Source organism: Carassius gibelio, chromosome B2 (assembly GCF_023724105.1).
Source record: "Carassius gibelio isolate Cgi1373 ecotype wild population from Czech Republic chromosome B2, carGib1.2-hapl.c, whole genome shotgun sequence".
Classification (NCBI taxonomy): Eukaryota; Metazoa; Chordata; class Actinopteri; order Cypriniformes; family Cyprinidae; genus Carassius; species Carassius gibelio.
The window spans coordinates 19,539,765-19,555,006 of record NC_068397.1 but is presented as its reverse complement, the minus strand read 5'-3'; the positions used below and the strand labels follow the sequence as shown (position 1 = coordinate 19,555,006).

At 33.3% G+C, this 15,242-nt stretch overlaps 1 protein-coding gene across 2 annotated transcripts; it reads left to right on the top strand.

The window, feature by feature from the left end:
- The first annotated feature begins 3,822 nt into the window (after positions 1 to 3,822).
- On the top strand, positions 3,823 to 15,206 carry ralyl (RALY RNA binding protein like). 2 transcript variants are annotated; one of them, XM_052549209.1, is made up of 10 exons: positions 3,823 to 4,088; positions 11,193 to 11,265; positions 11,403 to 11,450; positions 12,394 to 12,566; positions 12,928 to 13,041; positions 13,378 to 13,457; positions 13,993 to 14,123; positions 14,217 to 14,254; positions 14,349 to 14,400; positions 14,821 to 15,206. In XM_052549209.1, exons 1-7 carry the CDS (start codon positions 3,833 to 3,835, stop codon positions 14,089 to 14,091), a joined length of 843 nt encoding a protein of 280 aa, XP_052405169.1. In that variant the 5' UTR covers positions 3,823 to 3,832; the 3' UTR covers positions 14,092 to 14,123; positions 14,217 to 14,254; positions 14,349 to 14,400; positions 14,821 to 15,206. The 2 variants fall into 2 exon arrangements, with proteins under 2 accessions (XP_052405169.1, XP_052405170.1); XM_052549210.1 differs by lacking the exon at positions 13,378 to 13,457.
- The last annotated feature ends 36 nt before the right edge of the window (positions 15,207 to 15,242 follow it).

Here is a 15,242-nt window from a genome sequence, read left to right as displayed (position 1 = left end):
ATGATGTTTTTTTCCTCAAGGTAATGTCACAGCTTCCAAACGCTCTCAACGCAAAAGCCTACTGGCGCCCGTGATTCTTTAGCTCCGCCCACACGTCACGCCTCCAGTCGGTCGTGTTTTTCCGGGAAAAATCGGTACAGACTATCTTTCTCTTATGAATATGATAAAACTAAAGACTTTTTGGAGTTATGAAGGATGCAGTACTACTCTATAGGTACTCAAGATTAACAAGATATTGAGTGAAAACGAGCATTTTACCCCCGCTTTAATAACAGCCAGTTTGAAGGTTTTGGAGTGATATCGTAATGACAATGACAAATTAATAATAGTCAGAAGAGGATCTATGACATCTGGAAGCACCTCTTTTAGGAGCTTAAATGGAATAGGCTGTAACATACATGTTGTTTGTTTAGATGATTAAACAAGTTTATGCAGTTCTTCCTCTCTTACAGTAGAGAATGAGTGGAACTGTTCTTCAGGGGATCTATAGCGATCTATGTGACACTGTATCTGATGTGATACTGTAGCTTATAGGTATATGGTAACAATTTTATCTCTTATAGTATCGATCTTGGATGTAAAGTAGTTCATTAAGTCATTACTGCTGTGTTTTTTGGAAATGTCAACACCTGTTGATGCTTTATTTTTCATTAATTTAGCCTCTGTATTGAATAAATACCTGGGGTTATGTTTCTTTTCTTCAAAAAAAGACTAAAAGTAATCAGAGCAGTTTTTAATGCTTTTCTGTAGGATAGGGTATACTTAGGATAGACTTTCCCACCAAGCAATACAAAATACCTCTAGTTTTGTTTTCCTCCAGCTGCGCTCTATTTTCAGGGCTGCTCTCTTTAAGGTGCGAATGTGCTCATTATACCACAGTGTCAGACTGTTTTCCTTAATCTTATTTAACGTAAAGGAGCAACCAACCATCTAAAATGCTATAAAAGAGAGAGTCCATTATTTCTGTTAAATCATCAAGTTGTTCTGAAAGATTGGATATGCTGAGGAATTGAGATAAATCAGGAAGAGTACTTACAAATCAGTTTTTGTGCTAGAAGGGATGGTTCTACCATACTTGTAACAAGTATAAGAATTAACAGTTTTAACTATGAAGTTTGCACAAGACTAGATAATGATCTGAGATTTCATTGCTTGGAAGCATAATTTCAACACCATCAACATCAATTCCATGTGACAGTATTAAATTTAGAGTATGATTTTGACAATGAGTAGGTCCTGAGATGTGTTGTCTAACCCACAATAGAGTTCAAAATGTCTATGAATGCTAATGCATCTTTTTCATTATCAGCATGTCTGTTAAAATTACCAACAATTAAAACTTTATCTTCAGCCAGCACTAACTCAGATAGAAAATCAGCAAATTCTTTAATAAAATATGTTTGGTGCCCTGGTGGCATGCATATGGTAGCCAGTAAAAACATCACAGTGGATTTATCATTTGCTTCACTGGATACTGTTAAATGAAGCACCTTTACTTCAAACAAGTTATACTTGAAGCATGCCCTCTGAGAAATACTGAAAATATTGTGATAAATTGTAGCAAGACCTCCCCCTTTTGGATGTGGCTCATGATTATAACAGTAATCTTGGGGGGTAGATTCATTTAAAATAATGTAATCATCAGGTTTTAGCCAGGTTTCTGTCAAACAGAGCACATCTAGATTATGATCAGTGATCATATTATTTACAAAATGTCCTTGCATAGACAGGGACATGATATTCAATAAGCTAAGCTTTATCATTTGTTTATCCGTATTACATCTGTTTTTTATTTGTTGAACATCAATTCAATTGTTACTTTTAAATTTATTTGGACGTTTTTTGTATTTTCTAGTTCGGGGAGCAGGCACAGTCTCTATAGTGAGATATCTAGGTGAAAGAGTCTCTATGTGCTAAGAATTAACTGACTTCTGTGACGTGAGGTCGCTAGCAGACAGTCGGTTTAGCCAGTCTGTCTGCTTCCTGACCTGGGCACCCATTAGTCAACATTAGAAACTCTAAGACTATGTGCCATATTTCTAGAGAGAAGAGCCGCACCACCCCAGGAGGGATGAAGACAATCTCTTTTCAACAGGTGAGATCTGCCCCAAAAATGTGTCCAACTGTCTACAAAGCCTATGTTATTCTAAAATAAATTTGAAAGATAAATAATTTTATTCAGCAAGGATGTATTTCATTGATTAAAAGTAAAATTAATCATTTGTAATGTTACAGATTTGTATTTTAAATAATTGTTGTTTCTTTGAACTTTCTGTAAATTAAAGTATACTTAAAAATCACAGTTTCCCCCAAGATATTAAGCAACATAATTGTTTTCAGCATTGATAATAATGAGAAATGTGTCTTGAGCACAAAATAAATATACATATAATTTCTGAAGGGTCATGTGACACACTGAAGACTGGATTAATGTCTGCTAAAAATTTAGCTTTGTCCACAATTTAATAAAAATCTTAAAAATATATTAAAATATTATTGTAAACAGTTATTTTAAACTCTATTAACATTTCACAATATTACAGTTCTATTCTAATTTTATTCAAACAAATTCACCCTTGGAAAGCATTGCAGGCTTCTTTTAAGAACAATAAAAAATCTTCCTGACCCCTACTGTCGGTTATGAAGCTAACGGACTTGGACTAAATGTCACGAAATATAATTATAGATGAAAGTGGTTGTTTCACTTTTTTTGATACAGTCTCACCATGATAAAGCTATGTTTTATTTTGAGAAAATCCCCTCTCCGGGGATCTCACCAAAGAAATCATTGTAGACTCCATTCCAACCCTTCTCCAAAACACCTGCCTGTAATTTTCAAGGAACCTTGAACACCTTAAACCCTTGACACCAATGATTTTTTTTATTGGTTATATTTACAATTAATATATACAAGAGATTCCTGAATAAACACTTTGTTATCACTTGCCATGGCAGACAAGAGAAGCCTAACAGTATATCAGAAGCTTTTTTTGAGTGTGAACTTCACACGTCTCATCTTTCTCACACTCTAGTGCTCCTCACAGCTCATCCTGACAAGAGTGATCACAGGATCACCTATATATATATATATATATATATATATATATATATATATATATATATATATATATATATATTTGCTCAGTGTATAGCAACCGCAGTTATTAGCAATAGTTTGATTTGTGTATGTTGCCATTGAGATGGGTTAGGGAATGAACAGGTACATCATGAATAAGTCTGCTGAAACTCCACTGTATAACTCAATACATGAAATAATAAAAAAATACAAATACATGTGCTTTGAATCTAAGTCAGCTCCCTTTTTATAACATAAATAATAGTTATTAGATAGTTTTGTGTATCTTTTCACATCTTTCCAATGAAATTATGATATACACTGTGTATGCAAAGTAATATTCTATAAAGATTCTATAGACAGAATGGAATAGAATATTCAGAAATCTTGTTAGCGATTGTATTTGCAATTGAAATTTCGATGTAAAACTGAATTTACCCTATGTCATTTTTCCCTTTCTTATCTTGAAAAAGCTGACTGCACCATGTCTGTGGATATATTGGAAGTAGAGAGTCTTGGAACTTGCTCTGCCGCTACAGGAGCAGTGTAGCAGATCTATTCCAAGACCACACAAATTAACATTACCATCAATATTACCACGCTACACTCTGTTTTCAGAGAGTTATCAGGACAGAGATACAGTTACTTTAATTATTTAAAAAATTGTTCAAGTTCTTTGTGTTATATGGAAACAATATAAATGTTAAGGTTTCAAACACATTTGTTTTATGTATGTTTTAGGACATCCTGAGAAGGATGACCGGGAAAACTCAAACCAGCAATATAACAAACAAGACAGATCCTCGCTCACTGAATTCCAGAGTGTTCATTGGTAACCTCAACACTGCTGTGGTTAAGAAAACTGACATTGAGCTCATTTTTGCCAAGTATGGGAAGATCACCGGCTGCTCTGTGCACAAGGGCTTTGCTTTCGTCCAGTATGCCTGCGAGAGGAACGCTCGATCGGCTGTGGCTGGTGAGAACGCCAGGGTCCTGGCTGGACAGACCTTAGGTAAGTGAAATTAATCTCTCTTTGTATTGATATAAATGACTGGACTCAAATAGGTGATTTCAATGAAAATGAGGAGGAAGGTAGATAAAGCAGAGCAGGAGAAAATGAGAAAAATTTGAATTTGAATTTATTTTTATTTGATCAGGGACAATGCACAGAAAAAACATTAGTCTAAAAAAGAAGAGATGTCATGTGCCAGGTTATAGCAAAAAATGCTAATTTCCACCCGCAGTCCCTGGACAGGTAGATGTTATAAGCCCTATGTACAAAAGTTCATAAAACATATACAGAAAAAAGACAGAAAGATGTGAGATCTACAGAGACAGTTAATCTTTGGTCATAGCCGTTCCCATGACTACCTGGTAAATATTTGTCATTCTTTATTAAAAATTAAACTCCTGCTGGCAATGTCGCAGCAGCGGTTTGAGTTAAACTCCAATGGATATTTTGTGCTGGACTGATTTTCCTTAAGGTTAATATAACTTTTTTAAACTGTTACATTTAACGCCCCACTCCCCTCCCCAGGAGAATTGATATTTTCCTGTGAAAAATATTAGTTTTTTCATACTCATACTTTATACAGAGCAGAGTATTTGTAACAAGCAAATTGTTTTGTTTAATTTCAGGAAAAAAAGTATTTTGATGAAAATTCAAATGTTTTTGTAGGTTTTAGATGACTTTGGGCTCTTTCCAACTTATCAGTTGAGAAATCACTGCTCCTATTTTAATTTGTAAGATAGTAACCAAAGCAGTCTAGTATTATTAAAATAAACATACAATGGTACATACATACATACATACATACTGTACATACATATTGTGACTCATATTTACAGTGCTTTATTGCCCCCCTATGTTGGCAAGAGGAAGTACAGGTGAACTGGCATGAACCATAAAGCTGAAAAAATATATGAACACACAGAAGAAAGTCTGCATTTCATAAGTGCATTTTATTATGGAGAACATATTTTTGTGCAATACTATGTTTAACGACTGAATGAGATGCACTGTGCAATTCTTGCAGTGTTTTTCCAAAAGATCTAAATGTCTTTTTACCGAATGAAAATTGGCCAATGTCAACCACTAGATGGCAATATAAATATACTCTAGACATCCATGGCGCTGCAGTGGCTATGAGGCGATTATGAATCAAACTTCGCTTATGAATACATAGGCTACATAAAACATATACAACGTGCATATACACCTATAAATTACTCACATATACATGCACACTACTGGATGTTCAAATATACATATATGAAATACAGGTGAACAAGTGTGTATGCATACATTGCTAACATTATTGGTATCGATTTCATATTACTGTTCAGGTGTATTTCATATATGTATTTTTGAACATCCAGTAGTGTGTGAGTAATTTATAGGTGTATATGCACGTGTTTATGTATTCATAATCGAAGTTTGATTTAAATCCTACGTGGCGCATCATAGCAAAGACAAGTCATAACAAACGCTTATTGTGGAGGATTTATTCATAACTCTTGACCCCATTCAATTCACGCGGATTGCTTTTACTTTAAAATATAGCAGAATCTATAAGTATTCCAGAAGATTACTAAAAGCTCATAAAAAGCTGATATTAAAAAATCTGATATTTGTCTGATTTTTTGAAGAACACTTATAAATAAACCATATTGGGTCAAACTTAAGATTTATGTAAGCTTCAAAATAAGTATGAGTCAGATATAGGACCTTAAATTTTTTTCTGACAATTTAGAATCTCTCAGACCTCAGTATAAGACTTTGTATTCATTATTTTCTTTAGCTTGTCTTAAAAAGCTTTTAGAAGAATATCACTGTCAGGTGCGTGTGTATTCATGTCACTATAATAAGTTTTTCTATATCCAAAACCCTCTGACAGATATGAAGGCATCACAATGTCTTCAATTTCAGAGCCTGTCATTAATTCAAAGGAAAAAGCATATTCCTGCATGAATTGCCTCTGGGATTACATTGTCAATAACTACTAAAACTTTTCAAAGAAATGACAGCAGCTGTGGGATGCTGTTTTTTATTTTATTTTGATTTTTATGTACAATATGATCCAAGATCAGAGACAATCTGAGACAAGAGTGTAAACTACATCAACTGTTCATATATATTTAGCCATACATTTATCCATACTGTATGTTTATAACAGATATGTATGTTTTTAAACATAGATAAACACAAAACAATATTTTCTAATAATGTTTTATTTATTTTTATTTATTTAGTTTGTATTGATGCAAAACCACAGTATTTATTGGGTCCTGATTAGTAAATTATAATTGTTTTGATTCTTTTAATATTTTTATTGCATATTTGTCAACACCCCCGTTATGTGTTGGTGGTACGGTCTGGAATGGTGCATGCCTGTATGCTGAACTCTATTGAGTCAGTCTTTCACAGTGTCACTACGGTGAAGTGAGTTCAAGGGGAAAGGAGTCTTTTTTTCCTTAAAATATAGTATGAACAACCTTATGGACATGTACAGAAGAACAATGCATAAAGGGAAGCGGAATCAGAGATGTAAGTATTTTACAGACAAATAAGTACCATAATTCTGATAAGGGCTTTTAATTCTTGATTTGTAACAGAATCAATAAAATATGACTATTTATAAAAAAATTATTTTGCAGTTTTATAAATTAAATTTTTTAGGAAATGTTAGTAATTACACAATAGTATAGTCCTGTTTTTCTTTGATATATTAAAGATGTTTAATTATTAATAAATACATGCAATTAAATGTAATTAAAACATGCATATAAAAAATGTGTTTGTTTCCCATGGAAGGCATCTTCTAAATGACAAGTAACCAAATGTACTCACATGTTGTAAAAAGTGAGAGGTTTTCATGCAGGTGTTTCCTTAAGAAGTCATTTCTACTTGATCTCAAATGATATAGTGCAACCTAATGTAGTTATAGTATAAATTTTAACAATATTAAAATACTAATATATTAAAATGTTATTTTATTTAATATAATGATGTGAAACTAATTAATTAATATAAAATAATATTTTTTACCATAAAAATATTTCATTTTCAGTAAATTTCAATGCAGCCAGATGAAATATAAATATTTTTAAGATTATAAATATTTTCTTTCTTTCTTTCTTTCTTTCTTTCTTTCTTTCTTTCTTTCTTTCTTTCTTTCTTTCTTTCTTTCTTTCTTTCTTTCTTACTTTCTTACTTTCTGTCTTTCTTTCTTTCTCTCTCTCTTTCTACCACCTTTTGGTCAACTTTGCTGAAAGCTTTCAAGGAGGGAATACATAAGAATCTTGTACTAGTTAAAAAATGTTGTGATCTGTCTTAAATTTTAGATTTTTTTTGTCAAAACATCACCTTTTATTGACTAGGCATGATTTATTTATTTTTCTCCTTGACTACAGAGTTTAGTCCTTTAACTTTTTCACACTCTTTGACTTAATCCAGACAATTTGAAACGCAGTTTTGAACAGGCCAAGTAGTTAAAAAATAAATTACCAATTAGACATTTTCAGAAATACAATTTCCCAAACCCCAAAAACTGTTAATTGTGCATGTGAGTTGCATCTTTTCATGATGAGCATCCATGTTTTTTGTGTGTCTAATCAAAGACAGCATCGTAGACAGCATTTGTAGCTGTGCACACACAAGACTCCAGGGATAATGAGCGGCACTGAAAATGGATATGATCTCCTCAAGTGTACAAACCGTTCCAGACAATTGCGCACATCAGTCACTGAATTACATCATGCCACAAAAGAATGAATAAAGGAAGTGAAAAAGATGTTTGATAAGTAGGTCATGTATGGAAAAAAAACTAATTAGAAAAAAAGATACAACAAATACCAGAGGTGTCTGAATAATACTCATAGGCTACTAGCAAAAACAGAACTATATGAATTTTGTGACTGCAAAGTGAATTGTCAAATGATCTAACTCTTTTAAGCTGACAGGCAGACACATTGACATTAAGCAGAGGTAATCACTAAGAGAAATGCCAATCTTCTCTCTACGCTAAGCCTGACAGACCTTTGAGAGAACAGCATACTGAATAGAGGAGGCCTATTGGTAAACTTAACTCAAAGTATTGATATGGCTCCACGTCTGGTGGTATTTTAGATGGTCGACACATATCGAGTGAAATGTCTGGAGTGACGTGGGACCATCCTTTGATTATTGGATGATTCAGCCTGTTTTGGATCGTATTGACTCCCAAGAAACAATTATTAAGATCTCACAAAACCATTATCGAGAACTTTGATTGCTTGCTTCCCCATTAATGTCATCAAATAGACAAATCAAAATAGGAAATCAATCGTTCCTGTAACTCAAAAAGTTGAGAATTGCACTAGCATCAAGTGTTTGATTTGTCAGGGAATGTATGAACTAAAAAAAATATATGGCTTGAATGCAATGTATGACTCTGGAGGAAAGTGTATGCCAAATGTATTATGTAAATTAGTACTGATTAACCATTGTGTCACCGTCTGAAAGTTCACTGTTCACTAATGAGAACGAGAACCTAAAAATACTTGATCAGAATATTAAAATCTCATCTGAAACCTTCTGATACTATTTCAAATAAATGTATTGTGTCAAAAGTATATAATACAGTTTTTCCCAAAGACTTATAGTCTATTTGTGGCAGCATATATTCAAAGTCTATAGCAAATTCATTCCCAGACTGCAACAAGTCTCATCCCAGATCTGGCCCACACATGTATTTCACATGGGCCAGATGTGGGTCAGATCTGAGCCGACATTATGTTGCTGTCTGGGTTCTCTGCCAGCAGGAGGCGCTTGTAGAGTGGGAGAGATAGAGGTTTCCCCGGTAACGGCTGTACACAAAGAAGCGCTCTTCTCACAAACGTTCAGTTTTACCATACCAGATTTTAAATAAGGTTTTGAATCACCTGTGAATTGAGATATACTCTTTAGATGAGCTTTCCTACCCCCTACTTGAGTCAAAAAGAAAAGTACATTTTATTTATTATTATTTGTCTACGTATTATTATTATTTTGTCTTTGGTATAATTGTTATTGTTTTTTATTATTATTTTATTTGTTATTTTATCTGGATATTTGTTTTTAATTCTGTTATTCTAAATCCCTCGTAACAGATTGTTTGTTCTTAATCATTGCTAAAGGCTAACTTTCGTGGAATATAATACTATTTTTTCAAATGTCAAATGTTACTGGCAAAATGTGTGGCAAAAACAAAAACAAACGTTCAGTGTTGCCAAGTCCGTGGTTTTCATGCGGAATCGGGCTACTACCATGAAACAGAAGTTGTCTTTTCTTCTCAGCTGTGATGTATATCTGAGTGAAATGCATCTGAAATGAGACGGCGGGACTTGATTTCGCCCTTCGGGAGTTTGGATCGTTGGAAGCTGGTTTTAAACAGGGGGGCAGGGTTTAATATTTTATTGAAGCAGCCCTGGGTGCCGGCATTGGCTAGCGGACCCCCAACTGCTGTTAGCATTCCATTGACTCCCATTCATTTTGGCATCACTTTGACAGCAAATAACTTTACATCTGAGGTGTTTAAAGACTCCGTTTGTCCATTTATTATTTCTAAAGAAACACGAAAATGTATAAAAGGCCCCATTACCTTGTATCTTACGTTGTGGCCCCATAAAAGCAGTTTTTGTAGAAATAGGCTAACGATTGCGTCATAACCAGCGACTCTCTGTCGCACAGCAGAAATTACCGTATGGACAGGAGGAGAAACTCGCAGGCAATCTTTTACTAGTCTATGAAGTAGTCGGGGGGACGTGGAGGCATGAAGTCAAGGGAGAAGCCCATAGAGAGTCCATAAAATTAAAACGGGACAAAATTATTCAACAACGTCTGCAAGATTCGGTTGGTGATTCAGATTTCTCTTGGCAGAGCGATTAGAAGACTTACAGGTTGCTCACGTGACATCTACGTCATCAAGCTCAGTTTGAGTCTGCGCAGTAGGCTCGACCCCCAGGAAGTGCGTGCTTCTAATTGACTTTAATTGTCTCCGCTGTGTCCATTTCTTTTACTGTCTAAACCGTGCAGTGCTCATGTTTATTCAACAGGGTCAAAGCCTTTTGAAAAATCTATTTGACACCACAAATAAATCACTGTATGGGAAACACTGTAATATAATACATTTGGATAAAATTGTCTGCTAAAAGACACATTAAATATAATGTTATAATATATAATATTTTTTTTTCTTTTTTTTTGGTTGAGTAAATGATGACAGAATTTAAATTTCTGTATCAGTTTTCCCTTTACATTTCTCTGTTAGACAACGAAATCAATATCATGGAGCTATCATTTGAACCTCAAACACTTTAAGTCAACGTAATTACATTAATTTGAAGATAACTTTTTTTTTTTTTATGATTTTGTGTTAATGTCAAATTAATGATTGTGTTATTAATCAAAATGTTCGCTCTTATCGAAGTTTAGCTGTAATTAGAAACGGCTAATTAAAGAGGAAGAAACAAACCTGATCTTCCCTGTCAACTGTTTTCCCTCCTGCTTTTCAATTTGAATGTATTTTCCAATATAGCCTATATGTTAATTCAAATGTTTTGAGACTTCAGTCTCATAAATATATTCAGAGCGTGACTGTCTCCATTTGAAAGGTCTGTATGCTTCCATAATGAATTTGGCTCAGTCAGGCAAAGACTAATCTAAACTCTGAAAGTGCACTATTTTTCTTCACAGATTTAGTGTTTGTTTTGTGCTTCATCAAAGTGAAGGCTGGAATTGCTTGTAAATGTCTTAAAGCCCCAAATTGTGATTTAGTCAGGCACTCAGGCAGCCCGTCCTTCTGGATAACGTGCTGGGTGACCTTGAAAGGCACTCAGGAGTGATTGTGTGTGTGTGTGTGTGTGTGTGAGTGTGTTGAGGCTGTTGCTCTGATAGCATCTCTCTTTCTGATGAGACAGATGAGAGCCATCAGTCATTTATTCTGTGGCATAATGCCTATTCACTTTCTCAGGGCGCAGATGCTTTTCTAAGTCCATTATATTCACCGGCCATTGTTAGTCATTCATTTGAAGGAGACTATGATTAAAAGGGAAAACTTATACTGTTTTTGTACAGTGTCCTTTGCTCCTCCCACAGACATTAACATGGCTGGAGAACCACGTCCTTACAGGCCAAAAGTGGGATCCAAGCGACCTTTCTCCTTATACAGGTGAACCACCTAATAAAATAAAAAAATGAAAGAAAAAAATATATTTTTTTTTGCATTGTGATCAGTACATATGAAAATATCTGAAATAACATTTTCTCATCTTTTTTTATTTATTTATTTATTTATTTATTTATAAGTGGATATGAATTTGATTATGATTTCTACAGGGACGATTTCTATACCAGGTATGTATATGCATTCTCTTATGCAAATGCATGAATTAAAAGATAATCTTTTTATACAGTTACGCTGGTGTTTTAGTAGTTGAATTGGTAAGATCTTTCTTACAAGAGTTTTGCTAATTAAATTTTTTGTTAAGATCCACCTGGTCTTGTATGACCTTTTCTCTGTTATGAAAAACTGAGGTAAGGTGTAGAAAAAATTAAAAGCTAAAAAGTAGAGGAATAGCTTCCTCTAATAACCATAAAGAATGTCATTTTATTGGTTTGACTTCGATCCTTTGCTCAGGCTAATGATGAGCAGTCCTCTCCTGTGAGACATTAGCTGAATGTCAGAAAGCTGTTGGGTCGTTAACTGAGCAGCGCAGGCTTCTTTCCTCTGACATTTTCATGTGTTTGCTTTCACACCTCATTTGGCTGAGCTGAGTTTTATACATCTCAATGGAAAATATATGGGTGTTAATGAGCGAAATTCCTTCAGTGAGGTTATTTAAAAATATGCAGGTAAAAGCTAATTATGCTCATCAAGTGTTATCTCAGGGGAGAGGGACTAAAAAGTGATCTTGCTCTTTTTCATGTAGACTAAGATATTCTCTTTATATTATATTAAGATATTCTCTTTTTATCATAACTAGCTTAAAGTATATACTATTTTAGATTTTAACAACAACAACAACAATAATAATAATTGAGTGACATGTTAATGAATAAATCAGTAAGGAATTACTAATGTGTATATATACATATAAAAAAGTAATTTTAGTTTCTTTTGCTTACAAGGCTGAAATTCATTTGATCAAAATGCAGTAAAATACAGTAATATTTTGAAATATTGCAATTTAATTTAACTACTTTCTATTGTAATATATTTTAAAATGTAACTTTTTCCTATGATGCCAAACTATTATATCAGTTTAATAATTTTTATATCAAATATTTTTCTTTTCAGAATTTTTGACATTCATGGAAGATTAGCACCCTCCCCTCGAGCCGTGATGCCTATCAAGCATTCCCGTTTGGTTGCACTCTCAACACGCAGGACAAAAAACTCATTCCATCCAAAGATGTCCACCTGCTCTTCTTATCTAAGAACGCTGTCTTCAGGTTCCTTATGCTCTATGGGTTTGTCCATCATTCAAAGTCAATTTGTGTCATATTTCAATTTCCATTATCATATTTTTAGCACCTAACACTTTGCACTCTTAAAAATAAAGGTTCTTTATTAGCATCAATGGTTCCACAAAGAACCTTTATCATCCATAGAATCTTTGTATTCCACAAAAGGTTCTTTACAGTCGAAAAAGGTTCTTTAGATTATAAAAAAATGATCTCCACATTAAGAAAAAATTGTTCTTTTAAGAACTGTTCATTAACCTGGACTTTCACAAAACATGTCCATACAGTTCATAATCTATTTCCAACCATTACCATTTTAAAACTAAACTGAGCTGATAAAATCACATTGTTTTGTTTTTTATCCAAGTGAAATCCGATCAGCTCCTGACAATCAAAAAAGAACTGTTCCAGATAAAGATTAAGATTGACTCCTTACTGGGAAGGCTAGAGAAGATTGAACAGAAGCAGATAGCAGAAGCAGGTAAGGGGATGAAATGAACATTGCTGTCAGGGTAGAGGCCATGTTGGCAGGAGATAGATTAAAAACACTTGTCTTACTCTTCACTTGCAATGTCAGTGCAGGAAATCGAAAACAGCACCAATCGTGTCTTCACACACACAAAAACATCCATATAACTGTTCTAGTTTTACTTTCCTGAAAGTTTGCTACACTGTAAAAAAAAACAAAAAAAAAAACACTGAAATTTACAAGAAAAACTGCAGCTGTGATTGCCAGGATGTAAAAAAAAGTACAATTTATTATACCAACCTCCTGAAGTACTAAAATGTGTTTTGTACCTTTATGATATGCGGACAGCCATCAAAAAAACAAAGGTGGTCATGCGAAAGCCACATGATGAATCAAAACTCATCACAAGTAGCTTTTCCACAAATGAGGTAAACACAGGAGCACAGTGTCTTACATGCAAATACAAAATCCACCATGGTAACAAACATAACATAACAATAATGTAATAAACATGAACTTGACAACATTAAATGTAACAAAACCCTAATGTAACCAAGAAGTAACATACTAAAAAAAAATGTTTTTAAATTATAAAAAAAACATCCAATATACAGTTTCTCACAGGTAAATCGGATAATAGTCAAAATGTCCTTTTTTCCCTCTGTAATTCATAAAATGACTTGTTCTTTTTCACTTCTAAAAACTGTAAATGTACAGTAACAGTATTTCATTATAAAATGACACTAAATGGCCTGTTAGATTTATTACAGTTTTTTTTTTTTTTTACCAGAGAGAATAAGGGAATTTACCATAAACCAAATAACAGGTTTTTACTATAGCATGTTAACAGTCTATTAACATTAAACAGTGTACAGTTTCTTTAAATATTTACTGTAGCGGTTGGCTGCACTTAAATCTCATTATCTCATTCACCTTTCTGTCCGTGATCTCAATATTGTGTAGACACCCACAGGAAGCACGAGAAGGCCTATCAATCTCTCTATAGTGAGACAGAAGAGGATGTGGATCAGGAACATCAGGAAGCGGGGTCTTGGGAAGTGACTGATGAAGGTGACCGGGCTAACAGTGAACTGGTGAGATGTAATTGAACTCATTTGAATATGAAATGTCTTTTGTTTTTATTTGATATATCAGCAAGACCCATTTGTCTGTGTGTTAAATCCCAGAGAGAAAACCACATATCTGATGTAGACAACTGAGCAAGGTTTGTACCACAAATTAATGTCACTTTATATTTAACATTCTTCTCTCTTTTTATTTGACATCATCGAAAGAATATATTGCCTTTGTCTTTCAAGATTTTTGTGAGATGACGTCACTATCTGTGATTTGAGACTCCCTGCTGTCCATGTAAGAAAAACATAATATTGTGCAATTCACTCATTATTTTTAACCAGACTTTATGAGAAACATTCATAAGCTATGCCCTGTAAACTAAAAGTAATTTTAGCCATTCATATCTGAGTATTGAGCTCTCTGAAATGTCTTATCATTTTACCGTTAGTATTCAGCAAACAGAAAGTCCTCTTTTGCTTCATTCAGTACATAACCAACAGTTTCTTTTAAAATACTGATGAATATATTATGTAATAATATAGCATAACCAGATATTCTGTAATATTTCTATATTAGAAATAATAATAATAATAATAATTATAATAGAAGATATATATATATATATATATATATATATATATATATATATATATATATATATATATATATATATATATATATATATATTATTTTCACTTCTCTTTCTTTCTGTAGGACTGGGACCAGCACAGCTATCAAGTTTACTATTTTCGGAAGATATCCAGATCGAATTGTTCAACCTTTCATGTATATTTATTTATTTATATGCAGTTTTCATGTTCAACTGGTCATGCATGCACCTACATGAGTATGTATAGTCAGGCAAAATGAAAGGATGAAAAACGTAACTTAATATGTATAATAATAAATGTATTTTATCGTGCAAATATGATTCATTTGAGTGTCAATTGTCATAAAGGTTTGCAAATAAATAAATACAACATTTATTTTATGGGCATTTAATTTTTTTTTTTTTTGGACATAGTAATTATTTATAGAGTTAAATCATGTTTATTGAATGCACAATTATGTATAAGTAAACTTTAATAAAATGATTTATGTCTCGCCCATTATTAGGAATATAAACTACGTTTTTT